At 41.4% G+C, this 24,304-nt stretch overlaps 1 protein-coding gene across 14 annotated transcripts in view; it reads left to right on the forward strand.

The window, feature by feature from the left end:
* Positions 1-24,304, forward strand: part of ARNT (aryl hydrocarbon receptor nuclear translocator) — an 88,543-nt gene that overhangs the window by 49,668 nt on the left and 14,571 nt on the right. For 12 of the 14 annotated variants that reach the window (XR_008629137.1, XR_008629139.1, XR_008629138.1 and 9 more), the window contains 9 exons: positions 3,470-3,683; positions 6,862-7,075; positions 8,877-8,979; positions 13,628-13,693; positions 14,042-14,127; positions 17,070-17,146; positions 17,947-18,081; positions 19,623-19,697; positions 24,088-24,239. Coding sequence is in view for 11 of the 14 variants with exons in the window: in XM_055130374.1 (XP_054986349.1) it covers positions 3,470-3,683; positions 6,862-7,075; positions 8,877-8,979; positions 13,628-13,693; positions 14,042-14,127; positions 17,070-17,146; positions 17,947-18,081; positions 19,623-19,697; positions 24,088-24,239 (1,122 nt within the window). In the remaining 3 variants the exon portion in view is untranslated. The remainder of the gene's footprint in view (positions 1-3,469; positions 3,684-6,861; positions 7,076-8,876; positions 8,980-13,627; positions 13,694-14,041; positions 14,128-17,069; positions 17,147-17,946; positions 18,082-19,622; positions 19,698-24,087; positions 24,240-24,304) is intronic. The other 2 variants (XM_055130378.1, XM_055130382.1) reach the window with 1 other exon arrangement.

A 24,304-nucleotide genomic window follows, 5' to 3' on the forward strand; every position in this document is an offset into this window, starting at 1 on the left:
ATGAAAACTTGTCTCCTAGACTTAGTGTCAGAAAGCTGACCCTAAGAAGATGACTGAACAGCAGGAATGTTACTTGAGCAGAATAGAACAGTGGGTCCATGCAGTGATGACCCGGTGCCATTTGAACAGAAGGCTAGAGCAGGGCTTCCCCCACTGGCCACTGACAACATAGCCATGCACTGCTGGCAGCACTGGGAATTTATGTGCAGTTAATTTTGAATTAATTTTTGGTCTTGCACTTTCATAAACTTTGACTTGACAGTCTTGAAGTTACCTTACAGTTTGTGTGGGGTCACAGCTACAGTTTAAGAAGCTTGGCTTTAAAGCAGTATTTTTCAGCTTTTCACGTTTGCAGGCTGGCGAAACTTGGAAAAACAGGAACAAAACCCATTATTTGTAAAAAAGCATATTTATCTACCAACATCTCTACTAGCATTGTTACATCACCTGGGTGTACTGTGTGCTAAGTGATAATATATTTTCATGGGCTGGCAGGAACTTTCTGCAGACTGCATTGGCCTGCTCCCGAGTTCTCCTGTAACATGACACTTGTCAGTAACATAGAAATACTGAAGAAGAACTGTCAGGCACCAGTTTGTTTTGTCTTTTGGGCTCTGTGACTTGGAATGATCATGGGATGTTGATACAAACATTGCTTTTTTTTTTTTCTCTCTTTTTGGGTCACACCCAGCAATGCTCAGGGGTTACTCTTGGCTTTGCACTCAGGAATTACTCCTGGCGGTGCTTGGGAGACCATATGGGATGCCGGGGATCAAACCCAGGTCGGCCGAGTGCAAGGCAAACGCCCTACCCGCTGTGCTATTGCTCCAGCCCCCATAAACATTGCTTTTTTAAAAAGAGTTTTTTATTTTAGTTTTTATTAAATCACCATGAGATTCACAATTACAAAGTTGTTTGTGTTTGGGTTTCAGTCATAATAACCAACATTGCTTTTGCAACCTGGCCTATCTTTTCTCTCATCTTCTCAGGTGGGTCCCAAGCTCATTGACTGCTCTCTGTCTCATCTCATGCCTTACCCTTTTTCACTCTTCACAAAGCTTGGAAAACTCACCAACTACTTTTTATTTACTTAAAAAAATTATTAAAGTAAATAAATGCACTCAGCTGTGCTCAGGGCTTACTCTTTCCTGAGTCACTCCTGGAGGGACTCTGAGAATCATATGTAATGGTGGGAATTAAACCTGGGTCAGCTGTGTGAAGGCAAACGCCTTACCCACTATACTATTACTATGGCCCATATTGAGGGCATTATTTTTGCTGAGGGGTTGGGGAAGGGAACTGTGTTTGAGCCACACCTGTCTGTGCTCAGGGCTTACTCCTGGCTCTATAATCAGGAATCACTCCTGGCATTTCATGGACTTATTAACTTATTTTTTTTTGGGGGGAGGGTGTCACATTTGGCAGTGTTCAGGGCTTATTCCTAGCTCTGTACTCAGGGATCATTCCTGGTAGGGCTTGGGGAACCATATATGGCGCTGAGAATCAAGCCTTGTACAAGGCAGGTGCCCTACTTGCTGTACTATTGCTCTTGCCCCACTATTTTGTTTGTTTTGGGGTCATGCCAGGCTCTGCTCAGAGCTTGCTCCTTGCTCTGTATTCAGGGATTACTCCTGGCAGGGCTTGGGACCAGGAATAGAACCCAGGTTGGCCATGGTCAAGGCAAGTGTCCTACTGTCTTTCCAGCCTCCCACTAACTTCTCAGAAAAAAGAGATTTGTTTTTGATTGTTTTTTTCTTTTTTTTTTTCTGACAGAAAATTTTTGTTCAAATAGGATCCTTAAGTGATCTGCAAAGAAAGTTAAAACTGAAGTAGAAACAGAAATACATGTAACATTTTTTTAGTCACTCCTTGAAGCATCCCAGTGAAGATCTGTTGAAATTTTCAAAAATCCAAGAGCTACTAGAGTATTAATTGCTAATTTTATTTTGGTGGGGAGCCTTCCAGGTGATCAGGAAGCCTGGGAACCTGTTGGTGATTTTTGGCCAGTCTTGACGAACTGGACTGGTGGTTCAGTGTCAGGGTCTGAGAAGGCAATGCTGCTCATGCCCAGTGGTCCAGGCGTACCCAGACCCTGCTGGGTGCCTCCAGGGTCACACTCTGGGGTTCTTGGTGGCATCTAGTGCTGTGCCTCGAAGTGCTTGGGGGACATGGACCAAGAATAAAACCTAGATTGGCTGAAGGCTGGACGTGCTGGCCTCTGTACTCTCTAGTTCCTACCCCCTATATTATTATTTTTTAAAAAATGATACTACTTAATCTTGATTTTTGAGGGTGTCATTATTGCAGGGATGTGATTCACTTTGTCCCAAATGGCGTGCCCATAAAGGACCTTTGCTTGATGATACTCTGTGCCTTACTTACACTGACTCACCCACACAGAGAAGGTACGACAGTGCATGGAGGAGACAAATGAAACTCTTAAGCCTTCCATTGCTGCCTTCTAGTGTTTAGAATAAAAAAAGAAGCTAAGAACTAACAATATAAGTATGCAGGGAAATCTATGATTCCAATTCTTGTATCAACTGTTGGACAATTTGTGTTAGAATTAAACATTGCTCATTTTATATTTTTACCTTTTAAAAAGTTGAATTAATAAAGAAGGATCAGAGTAATCAGCTAGATTATTTGTTTCTTAGTAATTTTAGTGAACAGAGTTGGTTTTTGACCTTTGCTGAGGATCATAAAACTTGCAGTTGTCAGGATCACTGCAGTGGGCAACTTAAACTCATGGCTTCATGCTCGCCTTCAGTGCTTTTAAACCATCTTCTGGGCCCTTTTTGGCCAGGGGTCTCCATACAGCAGAGCCCTCAGGGTTGCCTGGTACATGTTGGTGGGCTGGTGGTATTAGGCTTTGAACTTCTAGCATGGAGCTGTGCAGGTAAGTGCTTTTGTACTAAGCCACCTTCTGGCCTCGGGGTGTGTGTGTGTGTGTGTGTGTGTACACGTGTGTGTGTGTGTGTGTGTGTACACGTGTGCATCTGTGTGTGTATTGGGCAATACCTGGCATTACTGAGGACCTAGTACCTGGCTGTGTGTGTGTGTGTGTATGTGTGTGTACACGTGTGTGCATTTGTGTGTGTATTGGGCAGTACCTGGCATTACTGAGGACCTAGTACCTGCTCTGATTCCCCAAATTAGCATATTACAAGACTCATTTCACAATATATTTTTGGTTGTTATTGTTCTAAGAAAGTGATAATATGCATAGGAAGTAGTTTCCAGGAAATACAGGGAGTATCTGGAATCGGCTTGTTCTCATTCTGCCTTTTAAATTTTTACTTTGTGCTTGCCCTGCATGAGAAGCTTGGTAACCTAATATAATTTCTGAGACTTAAGTCTTCATATGACAGTTCTTCCAGCACCTCCGTTGGCATCTGTGTTCCTCTTCCTGTTCCCAAACAGCCAGATGTGACCACCTGGATGGGGCTTTTCCTCTTTTTCCATGCAGGGAAAATCATAGTGAGATTGAACGGCGGCGACGGAATAAGATGACAGCCTACATCACAGAACTGTCAGATATGGTACCCACCTGCAGTGCCCTGGCTCGAAAACCAGACAAGCTGACCATCTTACGCATGGCAGTTTCTCACATGAAGTCCTTACGAGGAACTGGCAACACATCCACCGATGGCACCTATAAGCCATCTTTCCTCACTGATCAGGTCTCTGGCGTGCACAACTCTGGGGCAGTCTAGAATTTATTGAACATTCTTATCATTTGGGTAGATGACCATGATCCTGAATATGCCTTATATTGGAGACAGTGGAACTGAGTCTAAGTTTCAACTTTCACAGAAATTCTCAGGCTATGGGAAAATAAATTTTGATCTTTGGCCATAACATTTATTAGCATCAGAACAGAAATAGAAAAGACTTGTGGAGCTAACTTGTAGTTATTGGTATTTATATGTGTTTTCAGAACATATTTATATATACATGTAGGTATATATACTATATACATATATACCTATATATCCATATATATGTGTGTATGTGTATTTATGCATATATATCTGTGCAGAATGCTTACATGTACCTTAGCACTTCTCAGGACTAGTTGTACATGGTAGGGAAGAGTGGAATCATTGGAGAGATGATTGTGGCCGTCGAAATAGCCCCATTTGATGACTTTAGGGTTCCAGAAGAGAAAAGGAGATTTTCTTCCCCAGGGCAGGACCCCTGCGAAGGACCTCACACTCCCACAGTCCCATGAACTCAGCATTGAGTTGGAACCTTGCTAGGAAGATACACTCAGGATACTTCATATCGTAGGGAGCACACATGATTCCTAACTCTAGTCACCTATCCTGACAATGACACACAAAACTAGTTGTGGGGGCTGGAACACACAAAACAGCAGGTAGAGCTGCCTTGCACGCAGCTGACCCGGGTTCGATTCCCAGCATCCCATATGGTCCCCCAAGCACTGCCAGGAGTAATTCCTGAGTGCAGAGCCAGGAGTAACCCTAGTGCAGAGCCAGGTGTGACCCAAAAAGTGAAAAAAAAAAAAAAGCAAAAAACAAACTAGTTGTGATAGTAAGAATTAAATTATAGCTGGAATGGTGACAGGGCAAAAGACACCTAAAGCCTTCTTGGAACCAGCATGTGAAAGTATAAACTATTAGTTTGAAACAAGAAATCTGGTTGATATAGCTTTGACAAAGGGGGGAAAGAGCAACACCCAGCTGGTTTCCCCAGATCGCTCATAGGCTGTGGGGGTGGTGCAAAGGTGAATTGAAAAGACCACCTCTAGACTGCAAAAACCACATGGGAAAGCAGTACAGAATCCCACCATACTTAGTAAGTGAAGAAGCCCTGAAGACTCAACCAGTACTATGGAGCAGTATAAGCTCTCTGATGAGGACTATAGAGAGGAAATGTTGAGGTTATTTAATGAGTTCAAAGAAACAGTGTAACAGACTATCAGTAAAATAAGCAGGGCTATGAGTGCAGATATCAGAAAAGGAAACAAGAAATACAAATCTATTTCTTGGGGCTGGAATGATAGCACAGCAGGTATGGCGTTTACCTTGCATGCGGCCAACCCGGGTTCGATTCCCAACATCCCATATGGTCCCCTGAGCACTTCTAGGAGTGATTCCTGAGTGCAGAGCCAGGAGTAACTCCTGTGCATCGCTGGGTGTGACCCAAAAAGAAAAAAAAATCCATTTCTTGAAATTCCTTTCAATTCTAGTGGTAAAGAAGTCTGACTGGCAGTTATTGGATGTGAAATTTACATTTGATGTACAGTAAGAAAAATAGTGAAAGCAAAATTTATTTTCAACCTTTCAAGAAATCAGCCTACATAGGAATATGTACAAAGGGAAGATACCTAAATAAAAGACAATGGGAAAATGCATAGAGAGAAATACTTTTTGTAGTAGAACTTCGTGGCTGGGGAAATTGCACAAATCCCTGACTACCTACTATGCTGGGTTTCCCTGCTCTGTTGGATATGCCTTGTTCCCTCCTCCCTTTTAAAATAAATTAGGCAAATATGGGGATGTTGATGGGTCTCATTTCATAGTAGGGAGGAATGGATATTTATCAAAAAGAACATAATATGAATGGAAAAAGAACATAGGACTAAACCCTCGAAAATGATGACACTGAATGGAAAAGGAACCTGAAGTGTAAGAAGGATGTTGAGAAAGTAAGCAGAAATAGAGTGGTCATGGGAGTTTGGGGATGAGCAGCACTGTTAGATTCTACAGAGGGGCTCAGTGAAGTTATGTAGATTTTTTTTTTATTTGGCTTTTTGGGTCACACCCAGTGATACTCAGGGGTTACTCTTGGCTCTGCTCTCAGGAATCACACCTGCAAGTACTGGGGGACCATACGGGATGCCATGGATTGAACCCAGGTCGGGCATGTGCAAGGCAAATGCCCTGACCACTGCTGTCTCTCTGGCCCCAAGTTATGTCGATCTAACAAAGCTTGAGCTGTCAGTTGGAAACCTAATTTCTACATTATAGTAGTTTCAAGTGAAGACTGCAATGGGATTGAGAAATTCTCTAAGATAATAGAGCCAATTAATATAGTACTGCTCCTAATATAAGCTTGGCAAGAAAAAAACATAAGAATTAGGTTGAGGAAGATTTATACATATTTGAGAAAATTTGATCACATTGCTAGTGAAAGAAAGTGAAAGCAGGGGCCTGAGAGATAGTACAAGGGTAAGGCACTTGCCACATTTGCAACTGTGACCCTGGTTCAAATCCCGGCGCTATATTTTGGTTCCCCAAGCACTGGCAGATATGGCCTCTGAGTACTGGTGAGTACTCAACACCCTCACAATTCTGCCCCCATCCACCTCCCCCACACAAAAAAGAGAGAAAATATTTAAGAATGTGTTCTAAAAGAAACTCGATGGATTGGTCAAGAACTTTGTTGTTAGGTTTTGGTTTTTATTTTTGTTTTCCCTTTTTGGGTCACACCAGGCGATGCACAGGGCTTACTCCTGGCTTTGCACTCAGCAGTTGCTCCTGGTGGTGCTCAGGGGACCATATGGGATGCTGGGAATTGAACCCGGGTCTGCCGAGTGCAAGGCAGACGCCCTATGCTATTGTTGTAGCCCGTTAGTGGTCTTTTCAGCTTTGTCTTGAGTCCTGATATAAAGAGGAGGAGGAGAGATAAAAAAGAGACAGGAAAATTTTATAACAAAATGATCTTGTCATTGAAGGCCACTTTGTTCAGGATGGAGACCCGTGGATCAGGCAGGAGCCAGCAGCTACTTAAGGATCTATATTTATGATCTCCAACCTCATACACCTTTTCGTGAATAATGCAATTGATTCTTGAGAGTTTAGCATTAAACTTCTGTTTCCTTTCCTTGAACAGGAACTGAAACATTTGATCTTGGAGGCAGCAGATGGCTTTTTGTTTATTGTTTCCTGTGAGACAGGGCGGGTTGTATATGTCTCTGATTCCGTCACCCCTGTTTTGAACCAACCACAGTCTGAGTGGTTTGGTAGCACACTCTATGATCAGGTGCACCCAGATGATGTGGACAAACTTCGTGAACAGCTTTCTACTTCGGAAAATGCCCTGACAGGTATGGATTAAATGGGTAAGAAATAAATAAGAATAATCTGCTTTGGTTTTATCCTTTTCCCTGAAGCAAACAAAAAGTATTTTAGCTCTTTAAATTGGAGTTTATCCTTAGAACTATTTTTTTGGCCAAGTCAGTCATAGGGCACCTACCTGATGTATTTGAGGCCCTGATTTTCATCTTAAGTATTGGGAAGAAGAAGGAAAAAAATGTTTTATTAGTGACAGTGTTTGTATAGAAGTTTTTTTTTTATCTTCATATAAATGTAAGTAAAATACTTATATTAAACGTACGAGGGTGTGGGAGAGGGGAAGAGGGAAAGAAGGAGAGGAAAACAGCCTGCCATAGGGGCAGTCTGGGGGCTGGGGGGTGATGGGAGGGAGCCTGGGGACATTGGTGCTGGGAAATGCACGCTGGTGGGGGGATGGGTGTAGGATAACATTGGTTTGTCCTTTCTCCCTTGCCACAGGGATCTTAGGTTTATCGGGTTATACCCATGACAGTGCTCCCGAGTCACTCCCATTCGGTGCCCTTTTGTGAATACACAGATGGGTGTTGGAAAACGTATAACTGAAATCCAATCATGAATAATTGTAAGGGTCTCTCTCACAGTGATTCAATAAAAAAGTTTAAAAAAGAAAATTAAAAAAAAATTTACCAAAAAATGTACTCTTAAATCCTTTTGCCAGGGTTTGGCTAATGGAAACAAGTCACATCTGCTGCTAAGAAACTCTGGAAAAAATGTCTATGTGGAAGTAGGTCAAAACTGGTAATTAGGGCTAGGGAGTAATGGGACCTGGCACATGTTTTGTTATGGGAGCCCTGTTTGAACCACAGCACTGCCAGGTGTGGCCTCCCTCCAAAAAGAAATTTTTTTTTAAAAACCTGCTTATTAGAGTGAAATGCAAGAAAGTCCATTATGATCTTTTAATGTTTGTATTTAGTTCTCTACATCATATTTTTTGTTTTGTTTTCTGGTTTTGGTCCATAAACCCACGATTGCTCTGGACTGAGTGCCAGGAAATGGTGGTCTAGCATGCAGAGTGTGTGTTCCAGCCTCTTGCTCATCTACCTCTACCTCATCAGCACTACCCTCTCTAATGTATTTTAGTTTGGGTTTGGGGGCCACATCCAACAGTGCTTGGTGCAGGGTAGCTCCCTCAGGATTACTAGAGATCAGACTTGTGCCTCCATCATGTAAAATGTGCTCCAGCACATGGAGGCATCTCCCTGGCTGCCTCCTTCTGCATTTTAATGGATTTCATTTTCTTATTTATTTTCTAGTGTATTTCTAGTTGTCATTTTCTGAAGTGGAAAAAAAAAACCTTTGACTTAAGACATGTATATTTCTATATTTCTTCACCTTTTCCCTTTTTTTGTTTTTGTTTTGGGGCCAGCGATGCTCATTGCTCATACTCAGGATCACTCCTTGTGGTGCTTAGGGGACCATATGGGGTACTGGGGATTGAACCTGGGTTGGTTGAGTGCAAGGCAAGCACCCTGGTGCTGTACTGCCTGCAGCCCCCAGATGTGTGGTTTCTACAACAGATAAGTTTCTATTTTGTTAAAATCATGATAATGTGTATAAAAATGATGCTGGCTCTACTTTCTACTCCTATATTTTCTTGTGCAGGGCTATTTACAATGCTGCCTTTGAACTTAGTAGTAAAATTGATGGCGAGTTACATATTTTAGGTTTAAAAAAATTGCAGCATGTATAGGATACTTCTATTTCCTCCAGTATCTTACCCCCATTCCCTCCTCACAAGAATGCATCCAGACTGCTCTTCACCTCCTCCTTCAGGGCGTATACTTGATCTGAAGACTGGAACAGTGAAAAAAGAAGGTCAGCAGTCTTCCATGAGGATGTGCATGGGCTCACGGAGGTCATTCATTTGCCGAATGAGGTGAGTGTCAGGTTAGGGATAGTGATTTGATGTAGAAAGTATTAAGAGCTGAGGGTTACTTTTTTTAAATAATTTTTTTAGGGCACACTGGCAGTGCTCAGGACTTAACTCTTATCTTAGAAATCACTCTTGGCAGTGCTCAGGGAACTATATGGGATGCTGGGGATCGAACCCTAGTTGGCTTTGTGCAAGACAAATGCTCTACCTGCTGTACCAGTGCCACAGCCCTGAGGATTTAACTTCTGGTCAGAGGAATTAAACTTGAATCTGAACTTTGGTTGGGTTATACTTAATTTTCAAGACCCATGTGGGTTATATAATTCAGAAAACTATTTGATAAGAAAAATAATATTAACTGAAATCCTTCTATGCCACAGAAATCTAATAGGTGCTATATGTCTGATATAATTTCCTAGAACTTCCTATATGGTCAAATTCATAGTTACTACTTTGCCAATTAAAAAGCATACTTAAAGAAATTCAGGGACCAGTTCGTTTTTCATGAACATCGTCTTGTTGAGATTAGGCTGCAATCCGACCTTTCCACACTCGTAGTCAAAGTCGGTCAGCATTTGTGCCGCTTGGCTAATGTTTGGTGTTATGAGAACGATGTCATCAGCGAAGCAGAGGTGGTGTAATTGCCGACCGTCTATCTTCACTCCCATTCCTTCCCATTCCAGTCGTCGCATGATGTTCTCAAGGGTGGCACTGAAGAGTTTCGGTGAAATGGTATCACCCTGCCGCACCCCTCTCTTTACATCAATGATCACTTTCTTGTAGAATGGTGAGATCCTGGTGGTGAATCCGAAATACAGCTCTCAGAGAATTTTGATATACTGAGTTTGAACGTCCTGTTTGGCCAGGGCTTCGATGACCGCCTCAGTCTCAAAAGAATTGAAGGCCTTCTTTAAGTTAATGAACGTTAGACAGAGCGGCATCTTGAACTCTCGTGAAACTTCATTGAGTCTGGTCACTGTGTGTATATGGTCTATCATGCTGAATACCCTTCAGAACTCGGCTTGCTCGCATGGTTGTCCTTTGTCTAGTGTTCTGCCTATTCTATTCAGAATGACACAAGTAAATTTGTAGACGACAGACAGCAGGCAGATTGGGCGATAGTTGCCAATGTCATGGATGTCTCCCTTCTTGTATAACAGAACGGTCCTACTGGTTTTCCACTGGGACGGAACCTTGCATTCAGACAGGTAGCGTATAAAGAGTTGGGCCAGTGTATTGATGAGTACTGGTGGCAGATTCTTCAGGTGATCGGGTCTGACCTTGTCCCGGACCAGGTACTGTTCGCGTCTTTACCAGCGAAATGGCGTGTCGGATTTCAGAAGGGAGAACGTTGGGAACAACATATCCATCCTGCAGAATTTGGTATGTGGGCAGGTGGACATGGCTGTCAAAGAGATCGAGTAGAAGTCGTGAATAATTTTCTCCATTGCCTTTCTGGAGGATGTGATAGATCCATCGGGACGTCGGAGGGCAGTCATCTTGGTCTTGTAGTTGGCAAAGGACAGGCGAGCGTTGCGAATACTTTTCCCGGCTTCTGCTACACTGGCCAACACTGCTGCTCTTCTCTCTTTGAGGTCTTTCTTTATCGCATCTGCACAGCTTTGTATCTTGCCGGGCTTTCCAAGAGGGATGGAGGCTTTTAGGGCGGCCTCCAATCGCCCTTAGAGGTGTTACCATGGTTCACACCAGATTTGAACCCTATCAAATATGGTGTGGGAATAATAGGTATTAAGTGTTTTATGGTGTGTTCACTCATGCGTGAGGTTTGGCCCAAGTGTCTGGAGAGCAACCTGGAGGTGACAGTGGCTGGGTAGTAGATGTAGTGGGGGTCAGCCAGTGAGATATTTATCTTGGGTAGGCTGGGGCATCTGGGTTGGACCCCTCCCTCAGATGCCGGATTGAAGGAGGCAGACAGAGGATCTTGTTTCCAGGTCTCGTTGAACCTAGAGCTAAGGTCGCAAAGTTCTGCTTACCTGGCTTTGTGGGGCTTCACTCGTCCGTGAGGTTTGGCCCAAGTGTCCGGAGAGCAACCTGGAGGGTGGCGGTGGCTGGGTGGTAGACAACAAGACGATGTTCATGAAAAATGCACTGGTCCCTGAAGCTCCATTTGCTCTCAATGGAACGAACATCTCCGAATGCAATAGCTCTGTGTACTTGGGTAGAGAAATCAACATGAGGAATGACTTGGTGCCAGAACTGCGCAGGAGGAAGAGAGAAGCGTGGAATGCATTCAAGAGCATCTAAGTGGTGGTTAGGGGGCCGGAGCGATAGCACAGCAGGTAGGGCGTTTGCCTTGCACACGGCCGACCCGGGTTCGATCCCCGGCATCCCATGTGGTCCCCCAAGCACCGCCAGGAGTAATTCCTGAGTGCAAAGCCAGGAGTAACCCCTGAGCATCACTGGGTGTGACCCAAAAAGCAAAAAAAAAAAAAAAAGAGGTGGTTAGGAGAACGAAGAACCTCCGATTCCGGGCACATCTTTTCGATTCCACCGTTCTTCCTGCACTAACATATGCCTCAGAGACCTGGGCCCTATGCAAACAGGATGAGAATGCTATTAGGGTATCCCAAAGAGGAGTTGAAAGAGCTATGCTGGGAATATCATGTCTCACTCAAGTGAGAGAAGGAATCCGGAGTTCTGACCTCTGTTGATGGTCAAAAATCAGGGATGCTGTCTCGTTTGCCAAGGCATCAAAAATCAGATGGGCCGGTCATGTAATGCGTTTCAGAGACGACCGTTGGACAAGAGCTGTTACTGACTGGATTCCACGGGACGTCAGAAGACCTTGTGGCCGCCCACCAACTGGATGGTCAAATTTCTTGGTCAAATCTCTGAATGAACGATTTGAGGCTCTTCCTGTTCCTGGAGCTAGCAGATATCACTGGGCTGCATTAGCTCGAGACAGGGACAAATGAAGACGTTACTGGTGCCCGCTCGATCAAATCGAAGATCAACGGGGCTACAAGTGATACAAGTGACTTAAAGAAATTAGCTTATCAGGAGGCTGGAACAGTAGTTCAGTGCTTAGGTACTTGTTTTACTGCTGACCTGAGTTCAATTCCCAGTGTCCTATATTGCTTGCACCCTCTCTGCACCACCAGGAGTAATTCCTGATTGTAACGTACTGAGTTTGGGGGTATGGCCCCAAAACAATATAAATATCAGGAATTTATTGATAATGTCTAATAAATGATTTTACTATAAATCATAGCATTTTGACTCCAAAATTTATTTTTTCCCCATTATATCATGAGACAACTTCCATGTACTTAGACTGTTTCTACATTTTGGGGGGTAGAAATTTATTGTACTTTTAAAATTTTTAGTGTGTAAGTTGTATGCTATACAGTTTAGGATTCTAAAACAGGTAGAAAGGATACATCTTAAAATTTAAAACCATAAGCACAGATTGTATAATGGAAATGGCATTGTAGTTAGAAGATGCTAATTAGAAATCATGAATAGGATGTTGAAAATTTCCTAGAAGAATTACAAAATTGAGTGTTATGTGGTTTAGTGATAACTTCTACACCCAGGCTGCTGGATTTGCTAACTTACTATATCCTGAGATCTTGAACAGATAAAATGGACTACTTGGTGTTTTAATCTCATCAGCTAATGTTGGGAGTTACATTAATTTTAAAAATACATTAAAAAATTAAATTGTATTTCAAATAAGAAATTAAAATGTTACATTAATTACCAAAGTTACCTTGAGATTTAGAATAAATTTATGTAAAAATATTGAGAATAGTGCATAATATTAAATATTGTACAAATTTTATGTTAAAGAAAAAAGAATGGGAAAATAGGAGGTGTCCATATACTAGGAAGGAGTGTCCTAGTGCATGGATATAGCTTATGCAGAGACATTGGTAGGAAGATAAATAATGAAATGTAGCATATGAGTTGAGGAGCAAGAAAACATTCCTCTTTGCCTTTAGCCTTTACTGGAATAATGCTATCACAATTGTCTATGGCTGCTTCAGTGCTTAATAGCAGAGTTGATTAGTTGCAACAAATATGTCGTCTACAAAGCTGAAAATATTTACTACCTGGGGGGTAGGAAGTGAGCCCCACGACTGGTGTTGGTATGTTGGAGGCTGAATGAGCACCCCTGAACAAAGCTGGAGTGATCCCCAGCACTGAGCCCAGGGTTGCCCTTGGGTGACTTGGCTCTGTTGGGTGCAGCCCAAAGCAACAATAAATATTTATGTCTGGTTCTTTTTTTTTTTTTTTTCTTTTTGGGTCACACCTGGCGATGCACAGGGGTTACTCCTGGCTCTGCACTCAGGAATCACCCCTGGCCGTGCTCAGGGGACCATATGGGATGCTGGGATTCGAACCCGGGTCGGCTGCGTGCAAGGCAAACGCCCTACCCGCTGTGCTATTGCTCCAGCCCCATGTCTGGTTCTTTATAGAAAAGGAATACAGGAATCTCTGCATTTGAAGGGCATGTTGAACTTTTTAATTTCAGATTGTAGACCATTTTTAGAAATACCAAACATGACTTCATTATTCTTCCTTTTTGTGATCTGTGTCTGTATGTATTCAGAGCCTGTTAGTGGCCTTTATGGAGACAAAGTTTTTTGTTTAATTGCTTTTAATCTTTATTGATTCATTGAAACAGGTGTGGCAATAGCTCTGTGGACCCCATCTCCATGAACAGACTGAGCTTTGTGAGGAACAGATGCAGGTGAGATTCTCAGCACTGAGAAACCCATGGTGGCCAGGTACCTGTACACAGGAGCACTGTCTTAGATGCTTCCTGCAGCAGCCTCACCCACATTCTGTGACCTCCCAGTTCCTTTTCTTTTTCTGGACTACTGAGTTTTCTTACACTTAACTTACCTTATTCCTGCTGATTTATCAGTTTTTTTACTTGGGCAAGTGTCAAAATTATGGTGATCTCTTATTTAATGTGGGTGGGAAAAGCTGAAGACCTAGTAAATGTGTTTCTAAACATCCCAGTACCTAAATTTAAGCAGCTGACATTGTCCTCTAACTGGTTAGGGTTTTCTCCTCACACCTGTACTTCTTATAGGAATGGACTTGGCTCTGTGAAGGAGGGGGAACCTCATTTTGTGGTGGTCCACTGCACAGGCTACATCAAGGCCTGGCCTCCAGCAGGTAAGAAAGTTGAAGAACCATTGATTTATTCTTTGGTGCCTTTATTCCCAGGGTCTTCAGTGGTTTATAAAGTTAGCAAAGATTTACTTGTACCAGGTATATGTAGATGTGTTTTAGTATAAACAAAAGAAATGGGTAGAAGTAGACTCTTGCTATGTACAGCTTGTATATAGCATGTGGGGATGTGGAGTATTCAAACTTGAAATGGACTCTACATTGATTGTGTCACAGAATAGCTTATAAGTTGTAAAATCATAATAAATAATACCTACTAAATACCTAATCCTAAGTATTTGTGTGCACTGAAATAGTTGACATCAAATTCTGCTCTAGTTCACATCAAATTTCACTCATCTGGAAAGTAGAAGTAAGTTTGAGAAGAGTATCAGGAGTGTCTTGATCATAGGAATTTCTTTCTTTCCTCCTTTCTTTCTTTCTTTCTTTCTTTCTTTCTTTCTTTCTTTCTTTCTTTCTTTCTTTCTTTCTTTCTTTCTTTCTTTCTTTCTTTCTTTTTTAAAGATTTTATAGTTCTGAGGAAAGGGAAGAGAGTGAGAAAAAGGAAGAGTGATGCACTGAAGAGAGAACATGAGTCTGAAGAGAGAGCATTTTCCAGAGGGGAGAGAAACTTAAATGGCTTTTAGGATCAGTTTTTTTTTTTTTTTTTTTTTTTTAATTTTATTGAATCACCGTGAGATAGTTACAAGCTTTCATGTTTGGTTTACAATCACACGATGATTTAGGATCAGTTTTTATATGAATATTTTTCAGGTTGCCTTGGCCTGGAATTCGCTATTCTACAGGGATACTCTCTGCAAAGGGTTTAAATCAAGGTGTGAGCAGGTTAGCTTTATATCAAAGGAATGTGAGAGATGTGGTTGGGGTACAAGGATCACCTTTTTTTTTTTTTTTTTCATTTTAGGTCACACTCAGTGATGCTCAGGAGTTATTTCTGCTCTCAGGAATCATTCCTGGTGGTGCTCAGGGGACCCTAGGGGATGATATGCTGGGGATTGAATCCAGGTCGGGAGCCTACAAGGCAAATGCCCTACCTGCTGTGTTTTAAATTGGATTATTAGGCTGGAAGGGGTGGGGGAAAAACAAATACAGAAGCTTGTCAGGATTTCCAAATTCTAGCACTTTATTTATCTTCTGGATAGGTATGATTGGGGAATTAGGGATTATAAGGAGGTAGAAAGCAAGGGAAAACGAGAAGACAAGTAATGTCTTTTGGTGAGAGGTTAGATTTTGGATTAGAAAAACCTTGGGTTTTCTGACACTGTTATTTAGTAATTGTATGTATGGTTTTGAGGGTTTGGGGAAGGGGGCTAGAAAGCAGGGACTTGAGAGGGGTAACTCAGGAATTGCAGGGCCCCCTGTTGGTTCAGACGTCCATTATTAGGGATCTATTTTCCTGTATCACCACCATGTGGGATGGCCTCTTTCCAGACACCAAATCTTCAAGCTCATCTGCATTGAACTTGGTTTTCCCCGAGATGCAGCTCTTCTGGCAGCTGGGGGACTTGGAACTTGGCCCAATAGAGAGCTTCAGCCATGTGCCCGTTCATTTGCAGTTTGATGCAGATGGACATGATGACTGACTAAAGTGAATGCTGGTCTCTGTGCCCTGAGGCTTCCAGAGGCACCCCATATCCTGTTTGGAGCCTAAGAATAGGGATAGCACAAGAACAGATATGAATGTCCTCTGCAAAGGGCTGTTTCTAGAGTCTCTTAGAGCAGCCTTTGCAAGAAATAGCTTTGAAGACTCCCCAGGGCACTGCTGTGTGTAGCTGTTACAAACTGGGCCCTGAAACTAGAGGCTTAACTTAAGGGAAGTGTGTAATAAAAAGAACTTTTCATATGTGTAGTTTGGAAATAGTATATTACATATGCAGTGAAAATCTCATTTGATGTAAGAAAAGTACCGGAAACTGGTAGTAAATGTGATTAATAAAGATTTTTAATGTCATTTGACCTTTTTAGTTTGTTGCACTGTTTAAACCATGTACTTGGGTTATATATTGTCTTTTATACTTATGTGTAGCTATTAATGACTTTCTGGGTGCAAAAGATAAAACTAGAGGAAATCTAACTTTGCATTGAAACACTGAGTTTTCTCTATTGAAAGACATAAATATTGGTGTATATTTAATTTTTGGCTTATTAAAAAGTAATAGTTTGGGTGCCAGGGAGCTTAGTGGGCTAGAGCACCTACGTGCCGGGCGCTGATGCCTGGAGCTACATGTGTCCCTGAGCACCACTAAGTATGGTGCAATGACAAAAAAAAGTTTTTAATTTAAAAACTTAAAAGTTAACAGATTGGGCAAGACATCTGTTCTCTGTGATTTCGTCACAGAATGAATTACTGCCTTCATGTGCGTTTGATTTCACCAGCATTGTTTCGTGTATTTTGTACGTTTGGTTTTTGGGCCTCAGCCAGTGCTGCTCAGGGACTATTCCTGACTGTGCGTGGTGGGCCATATATGGTGATGATCAACCCAGGGTCAGCTGCGAGCACAGCAAGTGCTTTAACCCTTGTACTGTCTTTCTAGCCCTGGCCAGCGTTGTTTTAAAATACTTTGGGTGGAATCTACAGTCTGCAGTCTTATTAACATGGATAAAATATATGAATGGGTATACACAGAATTACCAAAACTCTACTTGGCTGGGCTGGAGCAAGATCTCAACAAGACTGAGTGCAGAACACACTTTGTTCAGGAGACCTGGGTTCAGTCCCTGCCCCACTGAGCTGCCTGAGCACTGCTTGGTTGTGGCCCCCAAATAGTAGTGGCATATAAAATTCAATGTTGTTGTTTTCTTTTTTATTCCTATCATTCATCATTTGATTCCTAGCCTCTTCCTACCTATATACATATTAAATCTTTACCTCTCTGACTCTTAAAGGCATTTGAGTTTGTTAAACCTTTATCTTCACCTTCCTGAAGGTGTCTCCCTTCCAGATGATGACCCAGAGGCTGGCCAAGGTAGCAAGTTTTGTCTAGTGGCCATTGGTAGATTGCAGGCAAGTACAATTTTTCACATACAATCCCTTTCAGTTAAAATAAATCTATAGTACTTGTTGGTGTTACTTTTCTTTCACTCTGAACATAAATGAACATATGTCTAAAACTGTATATTTGCGGGAGTATGGCATTCACAGTTGATATTGCTTCTCTGATTTGAAAGAGATCTGTGATGAGAGAAGGGAGCTCTTTTCCCTGCATCATTCATAGTTTTGGGTATATGATGCAGAATTTTCTCTGCTCTTTTTTTTTCTCAGAGCAAAATTTCTTTTTTTGCTCTGAGGAGAAAAAAACATTTCTTTTGCTCTGAGAAAAGAGAGATAATTTTATTCTGTTTTTCGGTAATGAACAATAGAAAAGTAGAATTAATTGGATTTTTCATGAAAATGGATATTTCTTAGGGCAGTGAGACAACCCAAAGGATTGGAGCACTGACTTGCTCCAGGAGGGCCCCTGTCTGATGCCCCTCTTTAGGGATAGCATTCCACCCTCCCACCCTGCGTGCCAGCACCCTCCCCCATCGAAAAACGAAAAATATTTATTGGGACTATAGTTTTCCAGTTTGAATAAGGAATATCACTTAAGCAGATGAAGTAGGTAGGTTATGGGTTGAGTGATTTCTTTTTAGGAAGTTTCTAGAGTTCTGTGTGGCAGTATAGCTAGACCTAATGTCCTTTCTGATTGTGACTGTTGTTTTTTCCTTTCTGGATAAGATGTGAATGCTTAAAAGTTTCTAAAAAAGTTGCTTTAAAAAAAATTTGCTTTCAGTGGATCTTATTTTTTATCTCTTTACTCTCAGGTAACTAGTTCTCCAAACTGTACAGACATGAATAATGTTTGCCAACCAACAGAGTTTATCTCTCGACATAACATTGAGGGGATTTTCACTTTTGTGGATCACCGTTGTGTGGCTACTGTTGGCTACCAGCCTCAGGTGAGGATATGGGCCTTGCTGACAGTTAGGCCTCTCTCCCTTGCATTTGTAGCAATGATTCGATTATGTAAAAGCTCACCTACTTATCAAGGTTATCATCTCATCTTGGGAAATATGGTAGAATATTCTGGTAGAATAGTGTAGAACTGGTTGGACTCAGGGTAAATATGTATTTTATGGATGATAATGATATAAAAATTCTCATCAAAATGACTAATCAAAAAGTGCTGAGGGGCTGGAGTGATAGCACAGCGGGTAGGGCGTTTGCCTTGCACGCGGCCAACCCGGGTTCGAATCCCAGCATCCCATATGGTCCCCTGAGCACCGCCAGGGGTAATTCCTGAGTGCAGAGCCAGGAGTAACCCCTGTGCATCGCCAGGTGTGACCCAAAAAGCAAAAAAAAAAAAATAAATTGCTGAGGAGAATGTGCAGAAACTGGAACTGTCATACATTATTGACAGATATATAAAATGATATAGCCACTATGGGAAAATAGTTTGGCAGTTTTCTAAAAAGCTAAATATATTTTTCAATCTAGCATTCTGCTTATAGCTGTTTATCTAAGAAAAACCATGTTGCACAAAAATTTATATATAGATGTTTGTAGCTATATTTGCTCTATTTATATAGCCAAAAAGTAGAAACATTGATATTAAATTGATACAGAACTGTTATATATCCATGTTAAAACCATGTGTGTGTGTCGGGGGGGGGGGGGGCGCAGAAAGAGAGTACAGAGATAGGGAGTTTACCTTGCATGTGGCCAAATTCTGCTCGAGCCTTGAAACCGAGTATGGTGTCCTGAGCCCCACCAGGAGTGTTCCCTGAGTGCAGCAGAGCCAGGAGTGAGCCCTTACCACTGCTGGGGTGGGACACCCCTAACTCCCTCAAAAAAGGTAAAAAATAATGTGTTGCATATGTAAGAAGCCAGATCCAAATGACTGTATACTTTATGATTCCATTTATATATTTACCTCTAGAAAAGGCAAAACTGAAGAAGCAAGAAAACAGATCAGTGGTTGGCTAGGGATCAGGGGCAGGGATTGACAGCAAATGGGTACAAGGAGATTTTAACGGACTGTAGAACATGTTTTAAAATTTGATTCAGTAATGATTGCACATTTTTTGTAGGTCATCGTACTATATATTTAAAATGAGTGAATTATGTAAATTATAGCTCTGATCTATAAAAAGTGCAGTCAAGATAAATGTACAATGTTTTGTAAAGAAAAAAAATCTGTAGATCCTGGGATGGGGAATGTTCTTAAGGCCCATGAAATTCTGTGATCTGGGCCTGGTACAGGATAGAACAAACATGTGCTTCTCATTGTGTAACCCATAATTGATGTTATAAATATCCAGATAGCCCTGGCAGAAAGAGGTTTTCCATCCTTGCTCTAGAGGCATAATACACTTTATTTTTGGTTGTTCTTCTCCACGCCCATATTCATTTATAATTCTGGGATAAATAAAATCCAAATCCTCTGCTGATGGCCTAGGAGAGTTAGATAATCATGTGTTAACATTCTTTTTCTCTCTAGGAACTCTTAGGAAAAAGTATTGTAGAATTCTGTCACCCTGAAGATCAGCAGCTTCTAAGAGACAGCTTCCAACAGGTAACTTTCCTCCTTGATTTGTGTTTGAAGAATATTTTTTCCTGGCATAATGCCATAAAAATTGACCACTGATTAATGTGATTAATGTGTCATTAATGTGTCATATTGTGGCAGTCATTATAATTTTATGTTCTTCAGCACTTAATTCTATGGCACTTATTTTTAAAAATATTTTAATTTTTGGTATTTTGTCCATACTGGTAGTATTCAGGGCATACTTCTGGCTCAGCTGTCAGGGATTACTTAGTGCTCAAGGAAGCATATATGAACCTGGATCGGATGCATGTAAGGCACATGCCCTACTCACTGTACTACCGTCATGCCAGCCTCTGTAGCACTGAATTTTTCAGGAGCAGAAAAAAAAAATGGTACTTGAAATTATGAGTAATGTTCAAAATACTTTCAGAGCTCCAGAGCTCTCTCCTCCCCTTTTCCCTTCCTTCTCCTCTTTTCCTACTTTTTCTAATATCCAAAATCATTTTGTTTGGCTTAGTCTATTCACTGTTTCAGTCCTCTGATACATAATTAGTTGTATCTAAGGGACTGGGGAGATAAAGGACTGGGGCACATACCTGCCATGCACAAGGCACTAGTTTGATCTCGAATCACTTGGCTTTCCAAGCACTGTCAGGAGACTCCTGATATCAGTAGGCTCCTCCACAAAGCCCCACAAAAATAAATACTGAAAAGTGCAACAATTAGAATAGACTGAATAATAGTAATAAAGAATGATAGAGTAGAATCATAGGAAAGGCCATTAAAATGGAGTTCTTTTTTTGGTTTTTGTTTCGGACCACGCCCAGTAGAGCTCAGGGCTTTATCCCTAGCTCTGCACTCAGGAATCACTACTGGTGCTGCTTGGAGGACCTTATGGGATGCTGGGGATCAAACCTGGGTCAGCAGCATTCAAGGCAAGCATGCTACTTACTGTACTAGAGCTCTGGCTCCTCTGAATGGAATTCTTTTCTTCCGCCTTCCTTTTCTTGGTGTGGGCGCCAGAGCTCCTATGTGTGCAAGCATGTATCTTCTGCTAAGCTTTGTTCTGTAGCCACTTCACAGAGTTCTACCCCCACCTTTTGTTTGTTTTCAGACCACATCCATTTGTTCTTGTTGGTTTTCATTCCTTATTTGGAGACAATAAGATTTGATCTTGTCTATCTTCTATCTTCTACAAGAAATCAGTGAAAAGTTTTTCTTTGCTTCTTAAGTCTTAGCATTACCAGTTTATCCACTTATCTATAGCTCACAGAATGATCACCGTACATGTGTGAATGTATGCTCAGAAAAAGTATTCTGACTTCTTTTTTTTTTTTCTTTTTTGGGTCACACCCAGCATTGCTCAGGGGTTACTCCTGGCTCTGCACTCAGGAATTACTCCTGGCAGTGCTCGGGGGACCATATGGGATGCTAGGAATCGAACCCGGGTCGGTTGCGTGCAAGGCAAATGCCCTACCCACTGTGCTATCATGCCAGCCCCAATATTCTGATTTCTTAAAGTACTGAAACTGCTCAGAAGATATTTTGTCCTATGTTTGAAATCTGTTATTCTGATGCTTTTGGTCATCAGTGTTTTATTTGAATACTTCTGCACAGTTTATACCTAAATAAATTTTATGGCTCATATATATACTTTATAACTACAAAGGTTCTTTTTATGTGGTTCCAGGCAGAGATGAGACCTAGGTCTCATGCATCGAAGGCATGAACATTGCCCCTGAGCCATAGACAAAGATAATGTTTTGACATCAATTTGTTGCTAAGATTTTTGGGTTTGGTTTGGGGTTTGGGGATCACACCTGGTTGATTTCAAGGCTTATTCCTGGCTCTCTGCTCCTGGCAGGGTTCTGGAGGCCATATGGAAATCCAGTTAAAACCAGGTTCAGATTGTGCTCAAGTGAAGTGCCTTATAGATCCGTTGTGTCCATGTTGCTAAGATTTTCAAGTATAAAAGTACAGTTGCATCTTAATGTATGAGCTCACTGCTTGTTTTAGTTATGGTTTCCAGGTTTTAATATTTTTTAAGAATAGATGGATTTACATTTTAAATTTTTATTTTGCTTTTCTGTTCATTAATTTAATTATTTTCAATAAAACTTATTTTTCCTTTAATTCCTTCCTGCTACTATAGTGGTGTTTCATACTTGTAATGCTTTCCTGTTTATATTTCAAAGATGTCATTTTATTATTGTTTATTGCTAAGGGGGGCTGTGGATACTGAACCCAGGTCTTCATACGTATAAAGCAAGTACTGTGCCACTGAGCTATTTTCCCAGTCCTTTATTCTTGCTAAGTGGCATCTCAAATTCTGCTATAATTATATCAGATTGTAATGTCAGCAGTAGTTATCACCTTCTTGTTGGCTTAAAGATATTTAAATGTTCGGGTCACTCTACAATGGGTAGAGTGTTTGCCTTTCATGTGGCCTACCTGGGTTAGATCCCTGGGTCCTTTATATGCTTCCCTGAGCTGGCCAGGTGTGATTCTGGAGTGCAGAGCCAAGAGTAAGCCTTGAGCACCTCCAGATGCAGCCCAAAAAACAAATAAAAATACCCCAAAAACTCTTGGTGTTATCTGGCTAGGGGTGTGGCTCAGTGATATAGAACATGCCTTTCATGTGTGAGTCCTTGGGTTTAAGCTCTGGCACCACGAAAACACTAAAAAAATAATGCTGTTGTTTCTCCTATAAGACAATATAAGTTTAGGTATTTTGAGACCCTGGGCTTATATCTCATTGGAATAGATGTGCACAGCAGTAGGCAGGTTTTCAAATCCAGTACTTGGTTCATGTATAAATGTAATAATACTTCTTTTATATAGTATACAGTAAGCACAGGTGAGTATTTAAAGTTAAGGCTACTTTTGTTTCCATGCAGATGTTTACATCTGGTTTCCTTTGTGTTGTGTAAAATATATGTTGGGTATTTTTGTTTGTTTGCTTGTTTGTGTATGTGTTGTGCTGGATATCAAATCCAGATTTCATGGATTCAGAGCATGTGCTTTGCCTCTGAGCCACATCCATGGCCTCTACTGATGTTCTTAAAAGATAAAGAACATAGGACCAGAGGGATGTCGCTCAACAGGTGGAGTGCATGTTTGCACTCAAAGGGCTTGGGTTTCATCCCTGGCAGTACTGGTCCCCAGACCACTTCTAGGAGATTAACCCCTGAGCATAGAGCTGGCAGTAGCCCCTGAGCACCAGCACTGTGACCGAGGTGGTCCCTTCCCCGACCGAAAATACACACATAATCTGTGTGTGCTATATAATACCTGTAAATGTTAGCTGCTAACTTTGTAACTTTCCACATGGTGACTCAATAAAAAATTAAAAAAAAATGTTAGCTGCTAATATTTTTAGTCAGTTTGCAGTGCTGGGATTCAAAACCAGGACCTTGTACTTGCATGGCATGCTCTCTACCACTGAGCCAAATCCTGGACCTTAATGTTAGGGTCCTGGACCCTAACTTTTAATTGTTAGGGAAGTAGAATCAAAGATTGTTTTCAATTTTATTAGATTAGAAACTAAAATAATCTAAAATTACTTTCTTTTAAAAGTCAAAATAGGGTCCAGAGCAATAGTACAGCAGGTAGGGCTGTACTTGCATGCTGTACTGCCTTGCATGCGGCCGACCCGGGTTCCATTCCCAGCAACCCATATGGTCCTGAAGTCATTACTGAGAGCAGAGCCAGGAGTATCCCCTGAGCATCGCTAAGTGTGACCCAAAAAAGCCATAAATAAATAAATCTAAAAAACAAAGTCAACAAGAACTGAAGCAACCTAGAATTCTTTGTGAATGCTGTGAAAACAGATTTGTAGGCTTGGAGGTAGTTAGGACTGAGGAGCAACATGTAAACTATATTAAATATAATTTGAGGATAATTTGTGTTGTAAAGTTAGGTCAGCATATCTTTGAGGGATTTTTCAAAGGAAATAATCATTACTCCTATTTGACTAGAGTGCTACGATAGTTTGGAGCTCTGGGAAGAATCATGTTAAATATCACTGTATCACTGTCATTCCATTGATCATCGATTTGCTCAAGTGGGCCCAGTAATGTCTTCATTCGTCCTAGCCCTGAGATTTTAGCAACCTCTCTTTACTCATCCTTCCCAATGGTGCCACATTGGAGGCTCTTTCAGGGTCAGGGAAATGAGATCCATCATTATCACTGGTTTTGGCATATGAATATGCCACAGGGAGCTTGCTAGGGTCTCCCAGTAATAATATACCTCCTCCTGATCTACTCAACTTAGTTTTCACTCTTTTCATTAGTAGGACTTAAGTTATTACTCTAAGGACATAGCACAAGGATGTTAGGATTGTTGAAATGCAATTTTTTTTTAATAAAGGAGATATTTTCTGGATTTCACTAATAGTATGAAAACTTTTCAGGTGGTGAAGTTGAAAGGCCAAGTGCTGTCTGTCATGTTCCGATTCCGTTCCAAGAATCGAGAATGGCTCTGGATGAGAACCAGCTCCTTTACTTTCCAGAACCCTTATTCAGATGAAATTGAGTACATCATCTGTACCAACACCAATGTGAAGTATGTATCATAAAGGCCTTTCCAGTGTTGGGATTTCCCATGGACCAAGTCAGCTTAGCCTGATC

This window comes from Sorex araneus, chromosome 3 (genome assembly GCF_027595985.1).
Source record: "Sorex araneus isolate mSorAra2 chromosome 3, mSorAra2.pri, whole genome shotgun sequence".
Lineage (NCBI taxonomy): Eukaryota > Metazoa > Chordata > Mammalia > Eulipotyphla > Soricidae > Sorex > Sorex araneus.